This window comes from Dipodomys spectabilis, unplaced genomic scaffold (assembly GCF_019054845.1).
Source record: "Dipodomys spectabilis isolate Male_0828 unplaced genomic scaffold, ASM1905484v1 ptg000059l, whole genome shotgun sequence".
Lineage (NCBI taxonomy): Eukaryota > Metazoa > Chordata > Mammalia > Rodentia > Heteromyidae > Dipodomys > Dipodomys spectabilis.
In genome coordinates, this window is record NW_024870736.1 from 2,034,063 (window position 1) to 2,053,499 (window position 19,437).

Genomic DNA, 19,437 nt, shown 5'->3' on the forward strand with positions numbered 1-19,437 from the left:
GAGCAAAAAGCAGCTTAGGGCCAGAGCCAGACCCTGAGTTACAGGCCCAGCACAAAAAAACAACAAAACAAATAAAAAATTATGGGCCAATTGCCAGTATTTCACCTTGTAATCCTACCTACATAGAGTGCTGAGATCTGAGGATAGCAATTCAAAGCCAGCCAGCCAGGGCAGGAAACTTGTGAGACTCTTATCTCTAACCAGCAGAAAGTGGAGACCTGACACAAGTGGTAGAGTACCAGCCTTCAGTGAAAAAGCTCAGGGACAGTACCCAGGCCCTGAGTTCAACCCAGTACCAGCACCAAAAAAAAAGGAAGAAAGAAAGAAAGGAAGGGAGGGAGGGAGGGCAGAAATCTGGCCCAGAGAAATCTATACAAGAAACTTGACCTCCAAAGCACAAGAAGACATTTGTAGGACGGCAAGGTGACCGTTCCACCAATAATTCCATTCACTGACACTGACTGGACACTTATGGGAAGATTTGTCTCTGTTCTTTGGTTTCTGGTTTGCTCCTTCACAAATGATATCTGAGACAGGAAGTTAAGGGTGGTTCAGTGCTATAACTGGAGGGCTCCCTGACCACCCTTTCCCCTGAAGAAGCTGAAGCTGGAAATGCCCCAATCTTCCCCTCCCAAAGGACCCCTTGGCTGTCTTAGGTCTTCTTCCCACATGGAGACATGAACCTGAGTCATTCAGACAACAAACTGCCTTCTAAGATGGAAGTAGGGGGAGGAGAGATTGCAGAAAATCAGTATGAAAACAATTGGAAAATGGAATGGCTTCACACTCAGCCACTGATTCATTATTCACTGTCTGGCTGGGGTTTGGAAACACTAGAGAGACAGCCACTGAAGCATCTAGAAAACTGGGAGAAGGGTGGGGACAGGGAGATGACAGAGTGGGCCAAGGAGAGGTATTGAGCCCTTCAGCTGGCTCATGCTCCTCTCCTGTCCCCAGCCTGTCCCCTAGCACAGCCCCAGGCTCCATCTGGCTGTGATGGAGGAAGTGCAGGCCCCAAACACAGCAGCACACAGAGCCCTTGGGACAGCTCCAGTTTCAGCTGGGCTGAACCCTGTGTCTTGGGACCACCACTCAGAGCCAGTTGTGATTTGGGGCTCTCGTGGCCTGCGAAGCTGAGGCTACTTTCCAGGCACACAAGCAATGCCTGGGCTGGGCTGCAGTGGGGTGGAGGACTGCCTGCAGTGGAGGGCTGCCTTGGGTGCCAGGCCTCTGAGGGGATGACTCTGCGTACAAATCAACTGTTGAAACAGATGCTTTCCCTCTCTGGTAGGCTCATGCAGACCACCCATGGGCCTGTTCTTATGTACTATCTGGACTGCTCTTAATGTACCAAGGGCAGACAGGCTGCATTTGAACGCTGAGGCTGCTGTGGGCCTTCTAGGGGTGCAGGTCACCTCAGCTACCCTTTGGCTGTAAAAGCACTGATCAGAAAACCAAGTCATTTCTCTGCTGGCCCCGTGGCATTATGTGTTATTGAATCACTAGGTTCTGGATGTGTGCCAAGCAACAACTTCCAAAACAAAGAATAAGGCAAACTCCTTCCGTGCTCTCCTAGCTTCCTGGGCTGCATGAAGGCAGGGAGCTGGTTGTGAACTTTACTAAAGTATTGTAAGATGTTCAAACATCTGACTTCCTTTTGAAAAACACTTTGTGGAGAGAATTTTTGCCCAAATTTTAAGCTAACCTACCTCTAGGTATTTCAGAGGCTCTCTTCCTCCTGCTGCTTTACCCACAAAGACTGACCCACTGGGAAGTTGCTTTCTCCATGCCTGCACTTGCACTAATGCCACAAAGACTGACCCATTGGGAAGTTGCTTTCTCTGCGCATGCACTTGCACTTGTGCCATTTGGCCTGGCTCTCTGGGGTCCCTCCCTGGCCGGCACTGCTGCCTCAGGCACAGGGAGGCAGGACACGCTTCCTGGAAGCAAAGGACAGGAATGTGCAAAGTCCTGCTGAACAGTTCCGGGAGCCCATGGTCAAAGCCTCCCTTGGTCCCTGTGGAAACACAGATGGGACCTTCTCCATCAGGGCTGGGATTCAGAAAGAGAGCTTGCTTCCTTCCATCCACCACCAGATGTCTCCACTACTAATATGCAGAAGACTGGAGCCTCAGGCTAATGGAGAGAACTTCCCGCTTCCAATGGAAAGTTATGCTTCCCCCTAACACATGACCTTATCTGAATAATAAAACAAGAAGCTAGGGGCATTATTAAAGTAGTAAAGCAACTGGCTAAAAAACATAAGGCCCTAGGTTCAAGCTCCAGTTAACCACCTCCCCAAAAGAAAAATCAAGAAAACAATCCCACTTCCTTAGGTATCTAGAAATGAATTTACCCAAGGAGATTTAAAAAAAATAAAACTACTATGAAAATTATGTAACATTGATGAAGGAAACTGAAGACAGGAATGGAAAACTCTCCCATGTCTAGAGACAAAGTGATCCTGAAAAACTGCAACATCTGGATCAGGTTCTTTGTTTCTATGGTCTTCAAGAATGAGTTCACAAGCTGGGCACCAGTGGCTCATGACTTAATCATATCTACCTGGATGGCTGAGATCTGAGGATCACAGTTTGGGCAGAGTATAAAACTTTTTGTTTGGGGTCCGGTTGTGTGGCCTGAACCCTGGGCCTGGGCACTGTCCCTCAGCTCTTCAGCTCAAGGCTAGCACTCTACCACTTGAGCCACAGCACCACTTCTGGCTTTTTTTTTTTCTGCTTATGTGGTGCTGAGGAATCGAACCCAGGGCCTCAGGCATGCAAGGCAAGCACTCTACCACTGAACCACCTTCCCAGCCCAAGAGTGTGAAACTCTTTTTTTTTTAATTTTTTAATTTTTATTTTTTATTTGTTTAGGTCCGGTCGGGGGGCCTGAACTCTGGGCCTGGGCGCTGTCCCTCCGCTCTTCAGCTCAGGGCTAGCGCTCTACCACTTGAGCCACAGCCCCACTTCCGGCTTTTTTCTTTTTGCTTATGTGGTGCTGAGGAATCAAACCCAGGGCCTCAGGCATGCAAGGCAAGCGCTCTACCACCGAGCCACCTTCCCAGCCCCAAGTGTGAAACTCTTATTAACTACCAAAACAAACAAAAAAAAGCACCAAGTGGCTCAAGTGGTAGAGTGATAGCCTTCAGAGAAAAAAAGCTCAGGGAAGTTGAAGTCCTAAGACTATACTCACAGACACACCCACACACATACACAGATATATATATAGATATATATATACACATATATACATATATATACAAATTCTTGAAGACTTCCTCTTTTTTAAATCAGTCTTTTTAATTTAAAATGGAAATTAGGACTAGCAGCAGTGGCTCACATCCATAACCCTAATTACTCAGGAGGCTAGAATCTGAAGATCAAAGAGTGAAACCAGCCCAGGTAGAAAAGTCTCTAAGACTCTGATTTCCAATTAACTAGCCAAAAGCCAGACGTACAGCTATGTAGAGCTCAAGTAGTAAAGCACCATCCTTGAGGGAAAAAAGCTAAGGTATAGCATATGTGTATATATATATATATATATATATATATATATATATATATATATGTATATGTATATATATATATATATATATGTATATGTATATATATATATGTATGTATGTATACCTGTCTATCTACCTATCTATGGGAAGTAGGAACTGAAGTGTAGCAAAGTAGAAGAGTCCTTGCCTACCATCTAGGAGGCCCTGGATTCACATGGTATTGGCAGGTCTAGATGGTTTAATATCTGTGTGTGTGTGTGTGTGTGTGTTGACAATGAAACCATGAAACCCAGTTACTCATTTACACTAGAAAGCCTGAGTGAATTATGGATCATAGCTAATAATAACTGCTTAATACTGGCTATCCATTGTAGCAAATAAAGCACAGTATTGAGACAATATGTGTGTGATCACACATTGGGATGAAAAGGGAAGAGGAGGTACAGAGGAGGAAGATAGTGACTGTAACTCTAACAGTTCTTACAATCTTGACAAAAGGGATAGGTGTGGTTCAAAGTACAAGGCTGGTAGAACAGAAGATGCTGCAGGTACTTCTGGAGGGATCTTACCTCAATTAAAGGATGACCAGGATGCTGGCTTCGCCACCAGCCAAGTTACCATAATGTGATGCCATGGGTAGTGGCTGAAGCAGAAATTCACTTCTCACCATTCTGCACGCTGGGAAGTATCACAAGCTGGGTGTCAGTACCATCAAGCACCTGGCAACTGCCCTCTGCCTAGCTTGCAGATGGCAGCCTGCTTGCTGTGTAGCCTCAGAAGTGGAGAAGCTCTAGTCTTATCTCAACTTAGGAGGAAACTAGTCCCATCTAGAGCTCCCTCATCATAACATGATCTAACCTACTGAATCTTCTAATATTATCACAGTAGGGCTGAGCCTTTAGCACAGGAATTCTGGGAGACATATTCAGTCTATACCAAATGGGCTCCAACAAAGCTGCTGTGTACGGAGAAGTACCCACTGGGTAGATAATATGATGCTAAATAAATTACACAGAGCAGCTCTAGTTAAAAATAAGAAGACACAAGATGCCGTTCCATCAGTATTACTGCAGCAGAGTAAAAAGCATTATGGAGGGAGAAGGTCATAAAAGATTCACTGAGGGAGTTTCCAGAGACTGAGCCTAGGATCCTCCATTCATTCCTAACACCCTGGTCCTCCACAGCCCTCTGCTGATCTAGACATTCTTCCTGAAGGGCTGGGACACAACTCCTTTACACCAGAGCCTGCTGGCAGTGAACGCCTGGGCTATGCTGCTTCTGCTACCTGAGATGTTCACTGCCATCTCCACCAGGGCAAGCTCTCGGCCACTCCAGGGACAGCCAACACAGCGAAGGTGCAAAAGGCAGGGCCCGCTGTGCACTCATCCAGGCACAAGCCAGTGCAACGGCTTCCCACCTGTGGGCCTCCTGGCCTATTGACTGTGTGGTGAACCAATCTTTCTTTTCAAACTAAAATGTCTCTGTCTTGTAGCCACTCACCACTGTTTACTGATATTTGGTAGTACTGATATTTCCTGAAAGCATTTGGTTTGATACTGTAATTGTAACTTTCATCTGTGTTGCTTGTGACCAGCCAGTTAGATAGGTGAAGAAATCTTTACCAATGAAGTTAAAGAATAGTCCTAGTGTGGGAACTTTTCATTGACTTCACTAACTTCCTCCCACTGTAACTATTCCCAGCTGTTTCGTCAGATGTGATGAGAACCCACGTTGACTCTAAAAGGACAGTGCCCCACTGCTGCTCCCCACACAGCGCCCCCGCCAAACTGTCACCCTTTCAGTGACAGAGTGCTTTTAAACTTCTTTGTGTTACCTCATCATTCCAGTAGCCAATTACAAAAGAAAATAGGAGTCTTAGTTAGGACTGTGGCTTAGTGGTAGAGTACTTGCTTAGCAAGCATGGAGCCCTGGGTTCGATTCCTAAGTACCACAGAAAGCAAAAAAAGCTGGAAGTGACACTGTGAGATGTGGTAGGACACTGGGATGAGAACACTGGCCTTGAAAAGACGCTCAAGGACAGTGCCCAGACCCTGGGTTCAAGCCCCAGGACTGGCTATATATATCTTAACTTCTTAGCAACAAGAATGGACAACTTTGGCCAGGTGCTGGTGGCTCACGCCTGTAATCCTAGCTACTCAGGAGGCTGAGATCTGAGGATCACAGTTCAAAGCCAGCCCGGGCAGGAGAAATCGTGAGACTCCTATCTCCAATAAACCACCAGAAAACCGGAAGTGGCGCTGTAGCTCAAGTGGTAGAGCGCTTGCCTTGAGCTGAAGAGCTGAGGGACAGCGCCCAGGCCCAGAGTTCAAGCCCCACGACCAACCAAAAAAAAAAAAAAAAAAGAATGGACAACTTGTTCATGCCTTGGGTTAGAAGAAAAACTGACGTTACCCGTCCTGGTCTGCCTGCCTAGCTCTGGGCAGAATGGCAGAATGTCCTTCTGTACACAAGTAATATGCCTTAATGAACTTGCCTATATCTCCCTTGTGTTTATTCATCTTATGACACTGGAAACATCTATTTCCCACATGAAGATGTCCAAAGAACTCCACTCCCTATTTCAAGTGTATAGAATCAAAATATACAAAATCATGGATTCCATTCCTTACTACTTCCATGTAGTATCCATTTACCAAGGAAATTGGAGTCATGACAGGTGACATTCATCTACATAGTCCTCAAATTTGTTTGTCTTGTATCTCCTTTTTTTTTCTTTTCTCTAGAGCTAAGACTGTAACTCAGGGGCTTGCACTTGCTAGGCCAGTGCTTTTCCACTGAACTAACTCCCCAATACCTGTATCTCCTGATAATTTTGTCTATATGTATTCCTAGGGAGCACACTTTTTTGGGGGGAGTCCGGTCGTGGGGCCTGAACTCTGGGCCTGGGCGCTGTCCCTCAGCTCTTCAGCTCAAGGCTAGCGCTCTACCACTTGAGCCACAGAGCCACTTCTGCTTTTTTTTTTTTCTGATTATGTGGTGTTGAGGAATTGAACCCAGGGCCTCATGCATGCAAGGCAAGCGTGCTACCACTGAGCCACCTTCCCAGCTCGGAGCACACTTTTTGTATTAGCACACTTTATTAACTGTATAGCTTTGTTGTGATAATTCCATACTTGCTTTTGTGCTTTAATCATATTACTTCATTCACCCACTTTCCTTTATTCTCCTTGCAATTTTAATAGGTTATATTATTCTATTTTCATCCATAAAAAGCAACATTTTAAGTTCTGGTATTTTTGCTTTATTTTTATTTTTAAAGAAACATAGCTTCTGAGAAAGTGGCAAAACAGAAAACAGAGGCATCCTGAGTCACATCATCCATTTCATTTCACGTAATTATATTACACTGTCAAAACTAAAGAGTTAAGACGGGCACAATCCACAGACCTGAAATATACTCCCAAGGGTCTCCTTGTGTGTGTGTGTGTGTGTGTGTATGTGTGTGTGTGTGTATGAGTGTGTGTATGAGTGTGTGTGTATGTGTGTATGAGTGTGTGTGTGTGTGTGTGTGGTGGTGGTGGGGGGGTGCTGGGGATGAAAGCCAGGGCCTCACACATGCTTGACAAGCATCCTATCACTGGTCTACCCCTCTAATTCTACAGATGTTTTAAACTACAATTTTAATTTCTTAGATACAAGGTTAGATTATCCATTTCTTCTTGAGAGAGCTTCAGTAACATGCACATTTTAGGAATTATGTCAAATTCTTCCATGTTATTGACTTTATGAGTATAAATGTATTTCTAAGTCATTTAAATCCTTTTATATCTGTAGGATCATTAGCTATGTCACCTTCCTCATGCCTTATGCCTTAGTTTGTGTTCTTTTTTCCCTTGATAAATCTGGCTGAAGGTTTTACTTATCTTTCTATCTTTCCATCCATCCATCTATCCATTCATCCATCCACTCACCTTTTCCAAAACCAAGCTTGTGCATCTAATGGGCTTCTTAAATTTTTTTTTGAATCTCACTTTGACTTTCATTATTCCTTTTCTTTCATTTACTTCTAATTTAATTTTCTTTCCAATTTCTTACAGGAAAATGAAATGAAATAGCTACTTTTGAGATCTTCTAAGACAGTCATTTAATGCTATAAATTTAGCTCTAAGAATTACTTTAGTAACTGTGTGCATGTAGCTCATGCTTGCAATCCTTGGTACTCAGGAGGATGAGATCTGAGGATCACAGTACAGAGCCAGCCTCAGAAAGAAAGTCTGTGACATTATCTCCAGTTAACCACCAAAAAGCAGGAAGTAGAGCTGTGGCTCAAGTGATAGTGCACTAGCTTTGAGCACAAAAGCTCAGGGATTTCAAGCCCTGATTTCAAGCCTTAGAACCAGCATGCACTTAGGCATCCATGCACACATGCACGCATGCACCCATGCTCACATGCACACACACACAAACTGATTTAGGGGTGATTTTTACTGTATGTATTATTATTACAGTGGCATGTCATTTTAAAACTTTTACTCAGGTTACATACCTGATTCTCTTTAGATGATTCTTTTTTTGGGGCGGGGGCAGTCGTGGGGCCTAGGCCTGGGCGCTGTCCCTCAGCTCTTCAGCTCAAGGCTAGCGCTCTACCACTTGAGCCCCAGCACCACTTCCAGCTTTTTTCTTTTTGCTTATGTGGTGCTGAGGAATCGAATCCAGGGCCTCAGGCATGCAAGGTAAGCGCTCTACCACTAAGCCACCTTCCCAGCCCCTAGATGATTCTTTAACCTATGAATTATCAAGTTACATAGTTACCAAATATTTCAGGAACTTTCAAGGATGTTATTGACTTTTAGTATAGTTTTATTACTACCAGAAATCACATACAATGAATCTTCTCAAATCTGAAATTATTGAATAGGCCTGTTCTGCCTACACACATATTCCACATTCACTTGAGAAAGATGGTTGTAGGGTAGAATATTTATATAGGTTAATAGTGTTGCTCATGTTGGCTATATTTTTGCTTATTTTCTGCCTATTTACCCATACAGAGAGAGACATTAAGTCTGATACTGTGTACTTCTCCTTACAGTTTTGAAGTTTGTTTTTTTACTAGTTGACTATAAAGACAAACTTCTTCAATATCTTCTTTTTTTTTTTGGGGGGGGGGTCCGGTCGTGGGGCCTGAACTCTGAGCCTGGGCGCTGTCCCTCAACTCTTCAGCTCAAGGATAGTGCTCTACTACTTGAGCCACAGCGCCACTTCCGGCTTTTTTCTTTTTGCTTATGTGGTGCTGAGGAATCGAACCCAGGGCCTCAGGCATGCAAGGCAAGTGCTCTACCACTGAGCCACCTTCCCAGCCCTTCTTCAATGTCTTCTGTCCACTGTTTCTGACATCTCTTGCCTACTTTATGTGCTTTATAATATTTTTTTTAAACTATGACATTAGATTCCAGAACCTTCTGAGTTCCCTCAAAACAAGAGGAACTTGTACACATGCACACTTACATTTCTGCCCAACTTCAGAACAATATTTTCCTTTAGCACAGGCAGTCTTCCCTGCTGCTCCAGAAGCCGAGGGGATAAGGATGCAAGGGAACAGATAGCTCCATTCACAGTTTGCCCTGGTGCTAAGTCTATGCTTTGGGGGAGTCTCAACTTTATGTCTCCCTCCTGGTTCTTCTACCCTGTCAGGACCTAAGTTTTCTTGGCTTCTCTGCTGCTCCCTCCTCACCCGAGGCTGTCAAAAGAAAAGCCCAGTTTCATATTCTTCTGGATTTTGGCTTCATAGACTTTTTTTGCTTCTCTTTTTGAAAACAACTTTCAATTTCTGGATACATTTAAAATATCTTCTTTTCCCTGTGTATTGTGACAGCTGTTTTTTCATGGGCTCCTATCAGCCACATTGCTAGAAATAAAATGGAACTTGTTGGTTAACAATTCCAAGTTCCCACAGGTCCCTCCCTGATCCAGAGGCAATAAACACAGTGAGCACAGCTGATGAGGACTCAGGCTGGCCTGACATCCAGGCTCATCTACTAGCAGGGTAAACTCAGCAGCTTCCTTACCATCCTGTGCCTCAGTTTCCTCATAGGGTTGAATAGAAATTGAGGAGGGAATCCATGAAGAGCCTTACCACAAGGACAGGTCTTGGGAAGGGTCGTAAAGGTCTTCTCATTGCTTGATGAAAGCTGCAGTGAGCAATAGCAACCCTTACTCAATGGTCCCCTCATTCCAGCCGCCATGACAGCACAGTGAGCACACTCTGTGCTTGCAGTGACAGAGGGAATGAGTGACCAGCCAGTCACTGAGCATGCACTCCACTGCCACATGGATAGGCTGTGCAGGCCAGAATGCAAGCAAATGCGGAGCTGAGGAACATCGTCAGTGCACAGGCCCACACACACAATGAAGAAACCAGAAAACAAGAGTAACTATAAATAACTTTGTATTGCATGGGAGGACTGTCATCAAGTGTCCCAACAGCCATCTGAAGCCAGTAGTCCTGGTTATCAAAATCACAAAGTTGTATGTATGTTCACCTCCTTTTTGAAAATCATGTTCATTCTCTCTCCAGGAACAGGGCTGTCTGCAAAGCCTTGAACTGACAAGGTAATCCACGGGGCAGCTTCGGTTCATTGAAGTAATGACTGAAAAAGACAGATCATCCTTAAAAAATGGGAGATGGAGGAATGTCCATACTTACATTTAAAAAAATATATTCTGGAAGTTCTAATGATCTTAAATTTCAGCATTAACTTATACAAACTAGCAGGTGCAGAGTAAGTTCCTGATGCTATATTGTATATAAAGATCAACATGCTAGGGGCTGGGAAGGTGGCTCAGTAGTAGAGCACTTGCCTTGGATGCATGAGGCCCTGGGTTCGATTCCTCAGTCCCACATGAGCAGAAGAAAAAGAAGTGGCGCTGTGGCTCAAGTGGTGGAGTGTTAGCCTTGAGCTGAAGAGCTGAGGGACAGCACCCAGGTCCAGAGTTCAGGCCGCATAACCAACAAAACACACACACACACACACATACACACACACACACACACCTAACAAAAGTCACAGTTCTCCCCCTAACTCTGGAACATGTCTGAAGACTCAAAGAACCATGTTAGGGATTTAACTCAGGGCAGAATACTTGCCTAGTGTGTGCAAGGTTTGGGCTTGAAACCAACAATGAAAAAAGAACCCAAACTATAAAACCCTACACAGTGTATAAAGATGTTTCCCTCCCAGTAAGAGTAATGTTTTCAGTCTGATTAGGGAAACGTCACAGAGTAAGTCATCAAATTCATCAAAAACTGTCCTTCTTATTGTAGAAAACCAAAGTATTAAGCTAATAAATTGTAAACAAAAAAAAGTATTAGGTTCAAAAGAGTAAAACGTCCCAGGCACAAGTGTCTCAAATTTGTAATACTAGTGACTCAAGAGACTGAGATCTGAAGGAATAAAGTTTGAAGCCAGCCTGAGCAGAAAAGTTGACAAGACTCCATTCACATGAACAAGCCAAAATTTGTACTAGAGGCATGGCACAGTGGTAATGTGACAAACTGAAGAACATGAGTTCAAACCACACTAGTGACTGACACAGAGGTAGGGAGAACACTGAAGGTTTAATATGAAGATATTTTAAAAGAAAGGACAGAGAAAATGATAAACAGGATAATTCTCTGTCTTCACATTACATTCAATGGACATAATTTATTTATATATGACCTTCCCAGATGGCAAAAACAAAAAGGAAAAAATAAAACCCTAGCACTTGAATTTAATACTTAGCATAATGTTAGTGCTTAGTGACTCAAAGAATTTCAGTGCTGGAACACATCTTAGGTATGTTTGGGCTGATCAACTCTCTTCTACCCTATTTCTGTCCATTTCAGATTAAACATTTTATACATCTCCAGTACTAAAAGTTATATGTAATTCATCCCACAGAATTCTGCTCTGTTTTTGAGTGACATTCTAATTTTGATTGCATCAAAATGGCTCAGGTTGGAGAAGCAGGAGAGAGTGGTTTGTCTGCTCTGAGCCTCTGCCTCCATCTCATTAGGAGAGGTGACTTATTCTAGCACATTCTTCAGCAAAGATGACTAACCCAAATGAAACATAACATTTCTATGCTTGATCCCAAGTTAAGTAAAGGGGCCTGCCTTGTGCTCAGCATGCCACCATAACACCAACACAAAGTAAAAAAGGTGCTTACCACAGCTGTTCCAGCAGGACACAGATCTTCTCTGGAAGGATGAGGCCAGTGATTGCACACAAGCAAGCCCTGGCCACCACTGTGCTTGGCTGGCGACAGCAGTAGGTTGACAGGAAATTATGAGGCTCGTTATTTCTATCACAAAGAAAAAAAAGAGAAGATACTCAAAACTACTGTGGAATCACATCCTAAGGAGTACATGTCTATTAAAATAAAACAGGAAAAGAATAAATAAAACAGTAGGCCACAGCCCTGCTCAATTCCCAAGTATAGATACCTGCAGGTCTGCATTACAGAAGACTGCACCCAATCAGTCAAAGAGTTCTGGGCACCGCAGGATGACTCTGGCTCGCTCTCTCTCCCTTGAGCTCACTGCTCTGCAGCACCAGACACTGCAAATTGTTCACTGTGCTCAGCTCTACTTTAGGATGATGTTTCTGAATTTGGTCTTTGGAAAAGGAAGACATCATTCTTGACTCTGCTGTCCTTCAAACACACATATACAAGACTGTGTGAACATCACAAACAACTCTAGTGAATCCCCAGAAGTAACTCCATTCCTTTCAGAACCACAGGAACCTGGTGGAATTAACACAGCAGGTGTGCAAAACTGTGTTCAACTTAGATGATTAAATCTGCTATCTGCTGCTTGTGCCACACTTTTGTAAACACTCACCTTCTCTGATGCTTTCCTGGAAACACACAGTGCTTTCAGACCTGCTCTGTATTACTTTCACTTGCTCCAAGAACATTTCAACTCTATATACAAAACCCAAGTGTATGAACATCAGTGAACTACAATATGATCTATACAGGAAACACAAGAAGCAGTGAATGACAGCTTCCCACTGAAAGATCAGGAACACTTGTGTTTCTTTTCAGCCATGGCTGTGCAGGCAGCAACCTTGGGAGGTAAGAATAGGGCCCTTCACAGGACAGGGCAGGTCTGCTTACTGCCCAGTGTCACAGAAGCACGCTCCCTGCCCAGTAGAAAGCTTCTTGGGTTTTAGGTTCCATTCCATGATGGAACCTTCTGTGTGTGCCAGCATCATTGGCCAATTTTGTGTCATTGTGGGAACTGGAACTTGGTGAACTGCTGCAAATGCCAACTCTCATGTGACGGTGAATTTCAGGAGTCACATTAAATGGAGAACAGGTAAAGCACTGCCTTTGGGTGTGTGTGAGGGTATCCACACACTGCCATGGCAGTGGGAGGACTGCCCTTGACGGAGGTGTGCATCATCTGGCTGGCTGGGGGCCCAGGACAAGCAAAGGGGCAGTAGAAAGGGAAATTTGATCTCTGTTCTGGAGATGGTACATTCTGGAGTACACAAAGTCCTTCTACGATTAACTAAGAAAGGGTAACCAAGCATGAATATAACCTTGATATAACTCCAGACAAGTCCAACTTCTCAGGCCTTGGGACTCCAGGACTTATACCCATGGTTCCCTAAGTTCTCAGACCTGTGGCCTTGGATTGAGGAACACTAACAGCTTGCCTGGTTCTGAGGCCTCCGGACTTGGGTGGGCATTTCCAGCTTACAGATGGCTGTGACAGACTTCTCAGCCTCCACACTGTATAATCGGTTTCTCCTGATGAGTTCATCTGTGTCTGCCTGTCTCTCTTCCCTACAGTGACTGCTATACACTATGGCGACTGTTCCTATTGTTAGGAATGAAATCCCTTGTCTTGGACAGGAGTTGCTACTTTATTAGCTGGCAGACTGAATCTCAGACTCCACACAGATCCTGAAAAGCTCTGAAAGCAGTCAGCACCCTTAGGAGCAGAAAGCCACATAAACCCCACTGCAGGGAAGACTTCAAGTGACTGTGACTTCTGTAAATCTCTCCCCCTTCTGCCTACCACCTGCTTCACAAAGAGACAAGGATCTTTACAGAACTAGGATTCAGGAAAGCAACCTTATTTGGCTGTGACCAGAAGTCTCCATAAGGAGCAGAAGGATGTGCACATCTCCACAGTGGACCCACCTGCTTCCCCACCCCCAAAAGAGCACTGCACCATTATACTTCCTCATGCCTGGGCCAGTAGAACTGTGTAACTGACCAGCAACACAATGCTTGGATAGGAGCAATGGTAAGCAGATCAACAAACTTAATGAACATCATCTTCTAAATTAAATTTAGTGTTGTAGTCAAGTACAAGGTACAAATTTGAAATGATTATTAATAATACACATGTGTTACTGCCTACTAGCAATGAGCAAATAGATCACAGATGTCTGTATAACTAGGGGTCATGTGACCCCTAGTTACATTCTAGCCAAGACTACATTCTAGGGTCACATTCTGGCCTAGACTGCAAAGTGAGCTGGAGGAAAGGAAGGGAAGAAAAGGAGAAAGCTGCCTGCTCTGTCCCAGGATCTCTGAATCCATAGAGAACCCACAAAGATTTAGGCAAATGGTTTCAGATCTAGCTTATTCTGAACCAGGGTTCTCAGCCGAAGAGAAGGGCTGAAGCAGCTTTTTAAATAATGTTTGAAAAATATTATCTTCAGTAAAGTGATGAATTAAAAATCATCATCGAGTAATTAGCTTTCAAAATCTCAGTTCAAAGCCAGCTCTGGCAGGATAGTCTGAGACTCTTTTTTTTTTTTTTGGTCCGGTCGGGGGGCCTGAACTCAGCCTGGGCGCTGTCCCTCAGCTCTTCAGCTCAAGGCTAGCACTCTACCACTTGAGCCACAGCACCACTTTCGGCTTTTTTTTTTCCTGCTTATGTGGTGCTGAGGAATCGAACTCAGGGCCTCATGCATGCAAGGCAAGCACTCTACCACTGAGCCACCTTCCCAGCCCTAGTCTGAGACTCTTATCTCCAATTAACCACCAGAAAACAGAAGGTGGTGCTGTGGTCAAGTGGAAGAGAGCTCACCTTGAGCTAAAGAGCTCAAGGACAGCACCCATGACTGACCAAAAAACAACAACAAAAAAAAGTCTCATGGACTTTCCTGCCCATGTTGCCTTTGAACTACAATCCTCAGATCTCAGCCTCTTAAGTAGCTGAGATTACAGGCATGTGCCACCAGCACCTGGTTGCTTTAGTTGTTTTTTAGATAAGATCTTGCTTCTTGTTCAGCCTTGGACAATGATCCTTCTATGTATGAATCCTGGGTAGTTGAGTTTATTGACATGAACCACATCAGTTTATTGAGATGAGACTCTCACTAACTTTTATGCATGCTGGACTCAAATCTTAAACCTCTCCATCTCTACCTCCTCGGTAGCTGAGATTATAGGTATGCTTTAATATAACTGGCCCTCAACTATCTTTCAAACATTAAAAACTGTAAGTTACAATCAGGTGTGGTAGCACATGTCTATTAGTCCAGCACGATAGAAGTTAAGCCACGAGATCTGGAGTTCAAGCCAGTTGAAGTCAGTTCCAGACTTGCCTGGCCTATATGGTAAGACCCTGTCTCAAAAACGAATAAATAAAATAGAAATTGTGAGAACTCTATATACTGATATGGAAAGACAGCTATGATGTGTAACTCAGGGAAAAAGAACATTGAAAACCAATGTAGCACAATGTAATTCATGTATAAAAACATTTATACATGTTGATAAAATCATTGCTGGAAGAATTAATGTCCAACTGTTCCTTCTAAGAATGGAAGTAAGTCAGGAGGAACTAGAGACCATCCATCACTGTATTCTGTATAGCTCTGTATGGTTGGATCTTTTTTAAAAACTTATTTTTATTTTTGTTAGACAATTCTACAAAGGAGTTATCATTCAACAAAACAGCTCATAAGTGCAATGCATCTTGATCAACAGCATCCCATTTATTCTCTTCTTCCCTCTCAACCCAACTTCTCACTTAGGTAATTTCTTTTTTTTTTTTTTTTTTTTGGGTCCGGTCGTGGGGCCTGAACTCTGGGCCTGGGCACTGTCCCTCAGCTCTTCAGCTCAAGGCTAGCGCTCTACCACTTGAGCTACAGCACCACTTCCGGCTTTTTTCTTTTTGCTTATGTGGTGCTGAGGAATCGAACCCAGGGCCTCAGGCATGCAAGGCAAGCGCTCTACCACTGAGCCACCTTCCCAGCCCCATCACTTAGGTAATTTCATATGATATGCATTGAATACTGTAATACATTGTACCCCTCCTTTTTTTTCTAAGGAGTTACACTGCTGGAATGAATTCTCCCCTGCAAATAGCACACTTCAGCTAATGTATACTTGCATACATCTCCACTTGTGTGTATTTGTAACATTTCTAAATTAGTCCTAGCTTCCACATAGAAGATAAACCATGTATACTTTGTCTCTCTTGGACTGACTTACTTCACTTAATTCTTTTCCAGGTCTACCCGTTTCTCTGCAAGTGATATAATATCATTCTTAAAATGCCCTTGTGTATATAGACCACATTTTCTGGATCAGCTTATCCACTGAGGGGCATCTTGGCTGATGCCATCCCTTGACTATGTTGCACAGAACAGCAATGAACATGATTATGTAAGTGGCTTTACTATATTCACATTTGTAATCTTTTGGATAAATTCCAAAGAGTGGTATTGTTGGTATTACAGAATTCATTTCTTTTATAACAAAACAGAAAAAGAAAACAATTACCATTGGGTAGCAGACCAACAGTGTTATCTTCATCAATATATGTATTGAACGTCAGTGCATAGCAGGAACCTATAAGAGAAAGTTAAGAGGAACAATTAAAACACAGAAGACATCACAAGTTAATGCATTAATTTCATGAGGACAGATCTTCCATCCACCACACCCCACGTAACTCAGTGACCAACACATGCAAGGGAAGCTGGAAGACATGGAAGGCTGAGCTCCAGCCAGCTCACTCCCCTCCATCAAGTTTTTTATCCTCAGGCAGAAAAATAACGTAGCATGGAACTTAAGTCTCCACAGGTGGTAGCAGAAAGGCACCAAGAAAAAGAGCAGGTACTCCTCAGAACAGTTCTAGGCTAATAATCAAAAGCTACTCAGCCTTTCTTCATATGTTACACAGGACTCAGGGGCCTACCTCTCAGATGTAGGATGAGAGATATTTTAAAATGCCTGTCATAAAGTGTTCATGCCATTAACAAAACAACCTCAGACTTTACAGGGAAAATGCTGATATAAACAGATGATATGTCCAGCTTTACATGTAGCCCCAGAGTGAGCAGTGTTACAGTAACCAAACTTCACAAACATGCAGCTACAACAGTGAAGGTCCATAGTCCATCCTTAGTGAATGGCTTCTGACAGGAGGGTGGAATCCCTACAGACACTCTGAAATACAACTTCAAACGATTACTCCAAGAGAACAACTGAAACAAACTAGTCGGTACCGCACATACAATTAGGACTGAGGGAAACAGAACAAGATCAGGGACACAAAATCTAAGAAGACATTCAGGAGAGTGCAATCAGAAACTACCACATAACAGGACTGCAGCAAATGGCAGGATAGGGAAAATGAAGGACACAGAGTGAAACACACAGGACTACAGATCCTTTCCAAACAAGAGTGTTAGCACGGGTGGTTCATGACTATTATCCTACCTACTCAAAAGACTGCTGTCACAGTTCAAAGGATCACAGTGCAAAGCCACTCCAGTCATTGAGGTTTGGCTCAAGTGGTACAGTGCCAGTGGAAGCAGCTCAGAAACAGCCCCAGTCAGTGATTTCAAGCCTGGTACAGGCACAAAAAACAAACACAATGATACAAAAAAATACAGCCCAAATAACATGCTACAGTCTCCTTGTAGTTCCTCTCTTGCCTTGTTTATTATGTGGCATCATGGGTTGTTTTTTTACCTTTCCTTACAAAAGTGTTAATGAATTCATGTGTATTTAATTTCTGAAGAGGTAAATTCTTCACACAATAATTGGGTCCAGTTTCCTTGACGAGGCTTTTCAGTTGTTTGGGTAGTATCTCACATTCAGGAATGAGAAATGATACCTATTGCAATGCATAATACAACATAAAGATTAACAGATTTTTGGGGAGTGTTGCTCACTATTTCTTCATGAGTGTTGCTGGAAATATGTGTGTGGGGGTGGGTGGTAGTGAGATACACACACACATATAGGCAACAAACCTCTTCACTTAACAGACTAACCTCAGGCAAAGAGAAATTTAACAACTGAAATTGTTCAGTTCTGCATGGCAACCTAAAGTACAGGAGAGATGGAAAGATCATGCTTGCATTTTACCTTTTGCACATGAGCAATATACTTCAGGTTCTGTTTCTCTTGCTACTTTGTTTTCAAAGAAATACAATGGAAGAGATTATTGCAGGTTTACCCTGGAGTCCAAGGAGCACAGGGAATTTAGGAACTCTCAATTATTAATACGCTCCTCAGAGAGCAAAGGGCTCCTGCAGGGTTCAATGTTCTAGAGATGCCACAGGTCAGCCCAGACCTTTTAGGGCAAACACAACTTGACCTACTGACTGAGATGAGCTTTACAAGCAAACCAACAACGTGAAATACCAGCAGATTCCAGCTGTTGCTCAAGTGCTCACATTGAGGCCCAGCCTTAAAGCTCCAACACCAATACCAACGTGTTTCTGAGGGAGCGGGTTAGTTAATGTCTGGGAGATATCAAACTAACCAATTTCAAATATAAAATGCTTAAACTCGTGCCATCTTAGTTAGGTTTGGGGAATTTCTCGATTATCAAATCGGCTCCCATCAAGGGTTAGCAAAGCAGGTGGCTTCTTGAGCCAGGGCAGCTCGAGGGGCTGGGAAGAGGCAGGGGTACAGAGGGCTGTACAGAGCTGGCCACAGAGGGAACCGGGCTGTGGAAGGACACTGCGGCGGGAAGGAGGAACGAGACACCAGCCGATTTCATGTGGACAGCTGCACCTCAGGACAGGCACAGCTGCCCAACTGCCCCGACCCCGCCCAGCCCCTCACAAGGCTCTCAGAAACAATATTCCAGCTGCTGGGACCCGTTAGAAGTTAAGCAATGCTTTGGACAACAACAACCAGGCTCTGCGGGGTCCTACCCTCAAAGGAGCCCTGCCAGCATGGCATCCTGGAAGTTGTAGTCCTGCACTGCAGAGCTCTACGGGGCCAGAGCACCGCGGAGACTACAACTCCCAGTATGCCTAGAGATGGCCCGCCCCTCCCCGACTGGGAAACTACCGCCACGCGAAGCGTCCTGAGACCTTTCCCCAAACCCTGTCGCGGCCTTAGCGTGCACGGAGGACACCGGCTCACCCGGTAATTGTGATAGTGCGCCTCCACTAGATGCCGGTGGCGTGACGTGTGGTGGCTGAAGTCGGATCTCTCGCAGACTAGCTAAGTGCCGGGGCGCCTCTCCAAGCCTTCGCAGCGTGGCCATAGTCTCCACCACTCCTGGACAGCGCTCAGCGCCAACTCTCGGGCTCCTCCCTTTTTCCTCTTCCCGCCCCTTAGCCACGCCCATGGGTCCCTAAGCCAATCAGTCACCGGCGCCGCCTTTCTGCCTCTCCCACCCAGGCCACCCTGACCTTGCGCAGTGCTGCCTCCGGACGACTGTCCTGGGCCCCTGCAAAGTTGAATGCTGGGGAAGCATCCGTGCGGGAAGCTCCCTGTTGGTGTCTGCAGCCGTCAATCCACTCATGGAGAAGCACCTTTCTGGCTCGCGCAAAGCTGGTACGAACCTTTTCAAGGTCGCATTACCTGTCTCCCCTCCGTCTCTCAGTTCTTTAGGATCCCTGGGCTGGTGGCTGAGCTGCTCCTGTTCGTTTGGGACCCCCTGCCCTCTCCTCCCTCCGCCATGATTGTAAAAGGGATGT

General features: G+C 44.4%; 1 protein-coding gene across 1 annotated transcript; it reads right to left on the reverse strand.

Moving 5' to 3' along the window:
* Nucleotides 1-11,957: 11,957 nt before the first annotated feature.
* Rpp40 (ribonuclease P/MRP subunit p40) lies at nt 11,958-19,001 on the reverse strand. Its single transcript, XM_042680333.1, is given in 6 exon segments — nt 11,958-12,128; nt 16,271-16,339; nt 17,217-17,342; nt 17,468-17,612; nt 18,878-18,958; nt 18,960-19,001. Coding segments are annotated over 6 exon segments (597 nt in total). The 3' UTR covers nt 11,958-11,994.
* Between the last annotated feature and the right edge of the window lie 436 nt (nt 19,002-19,437).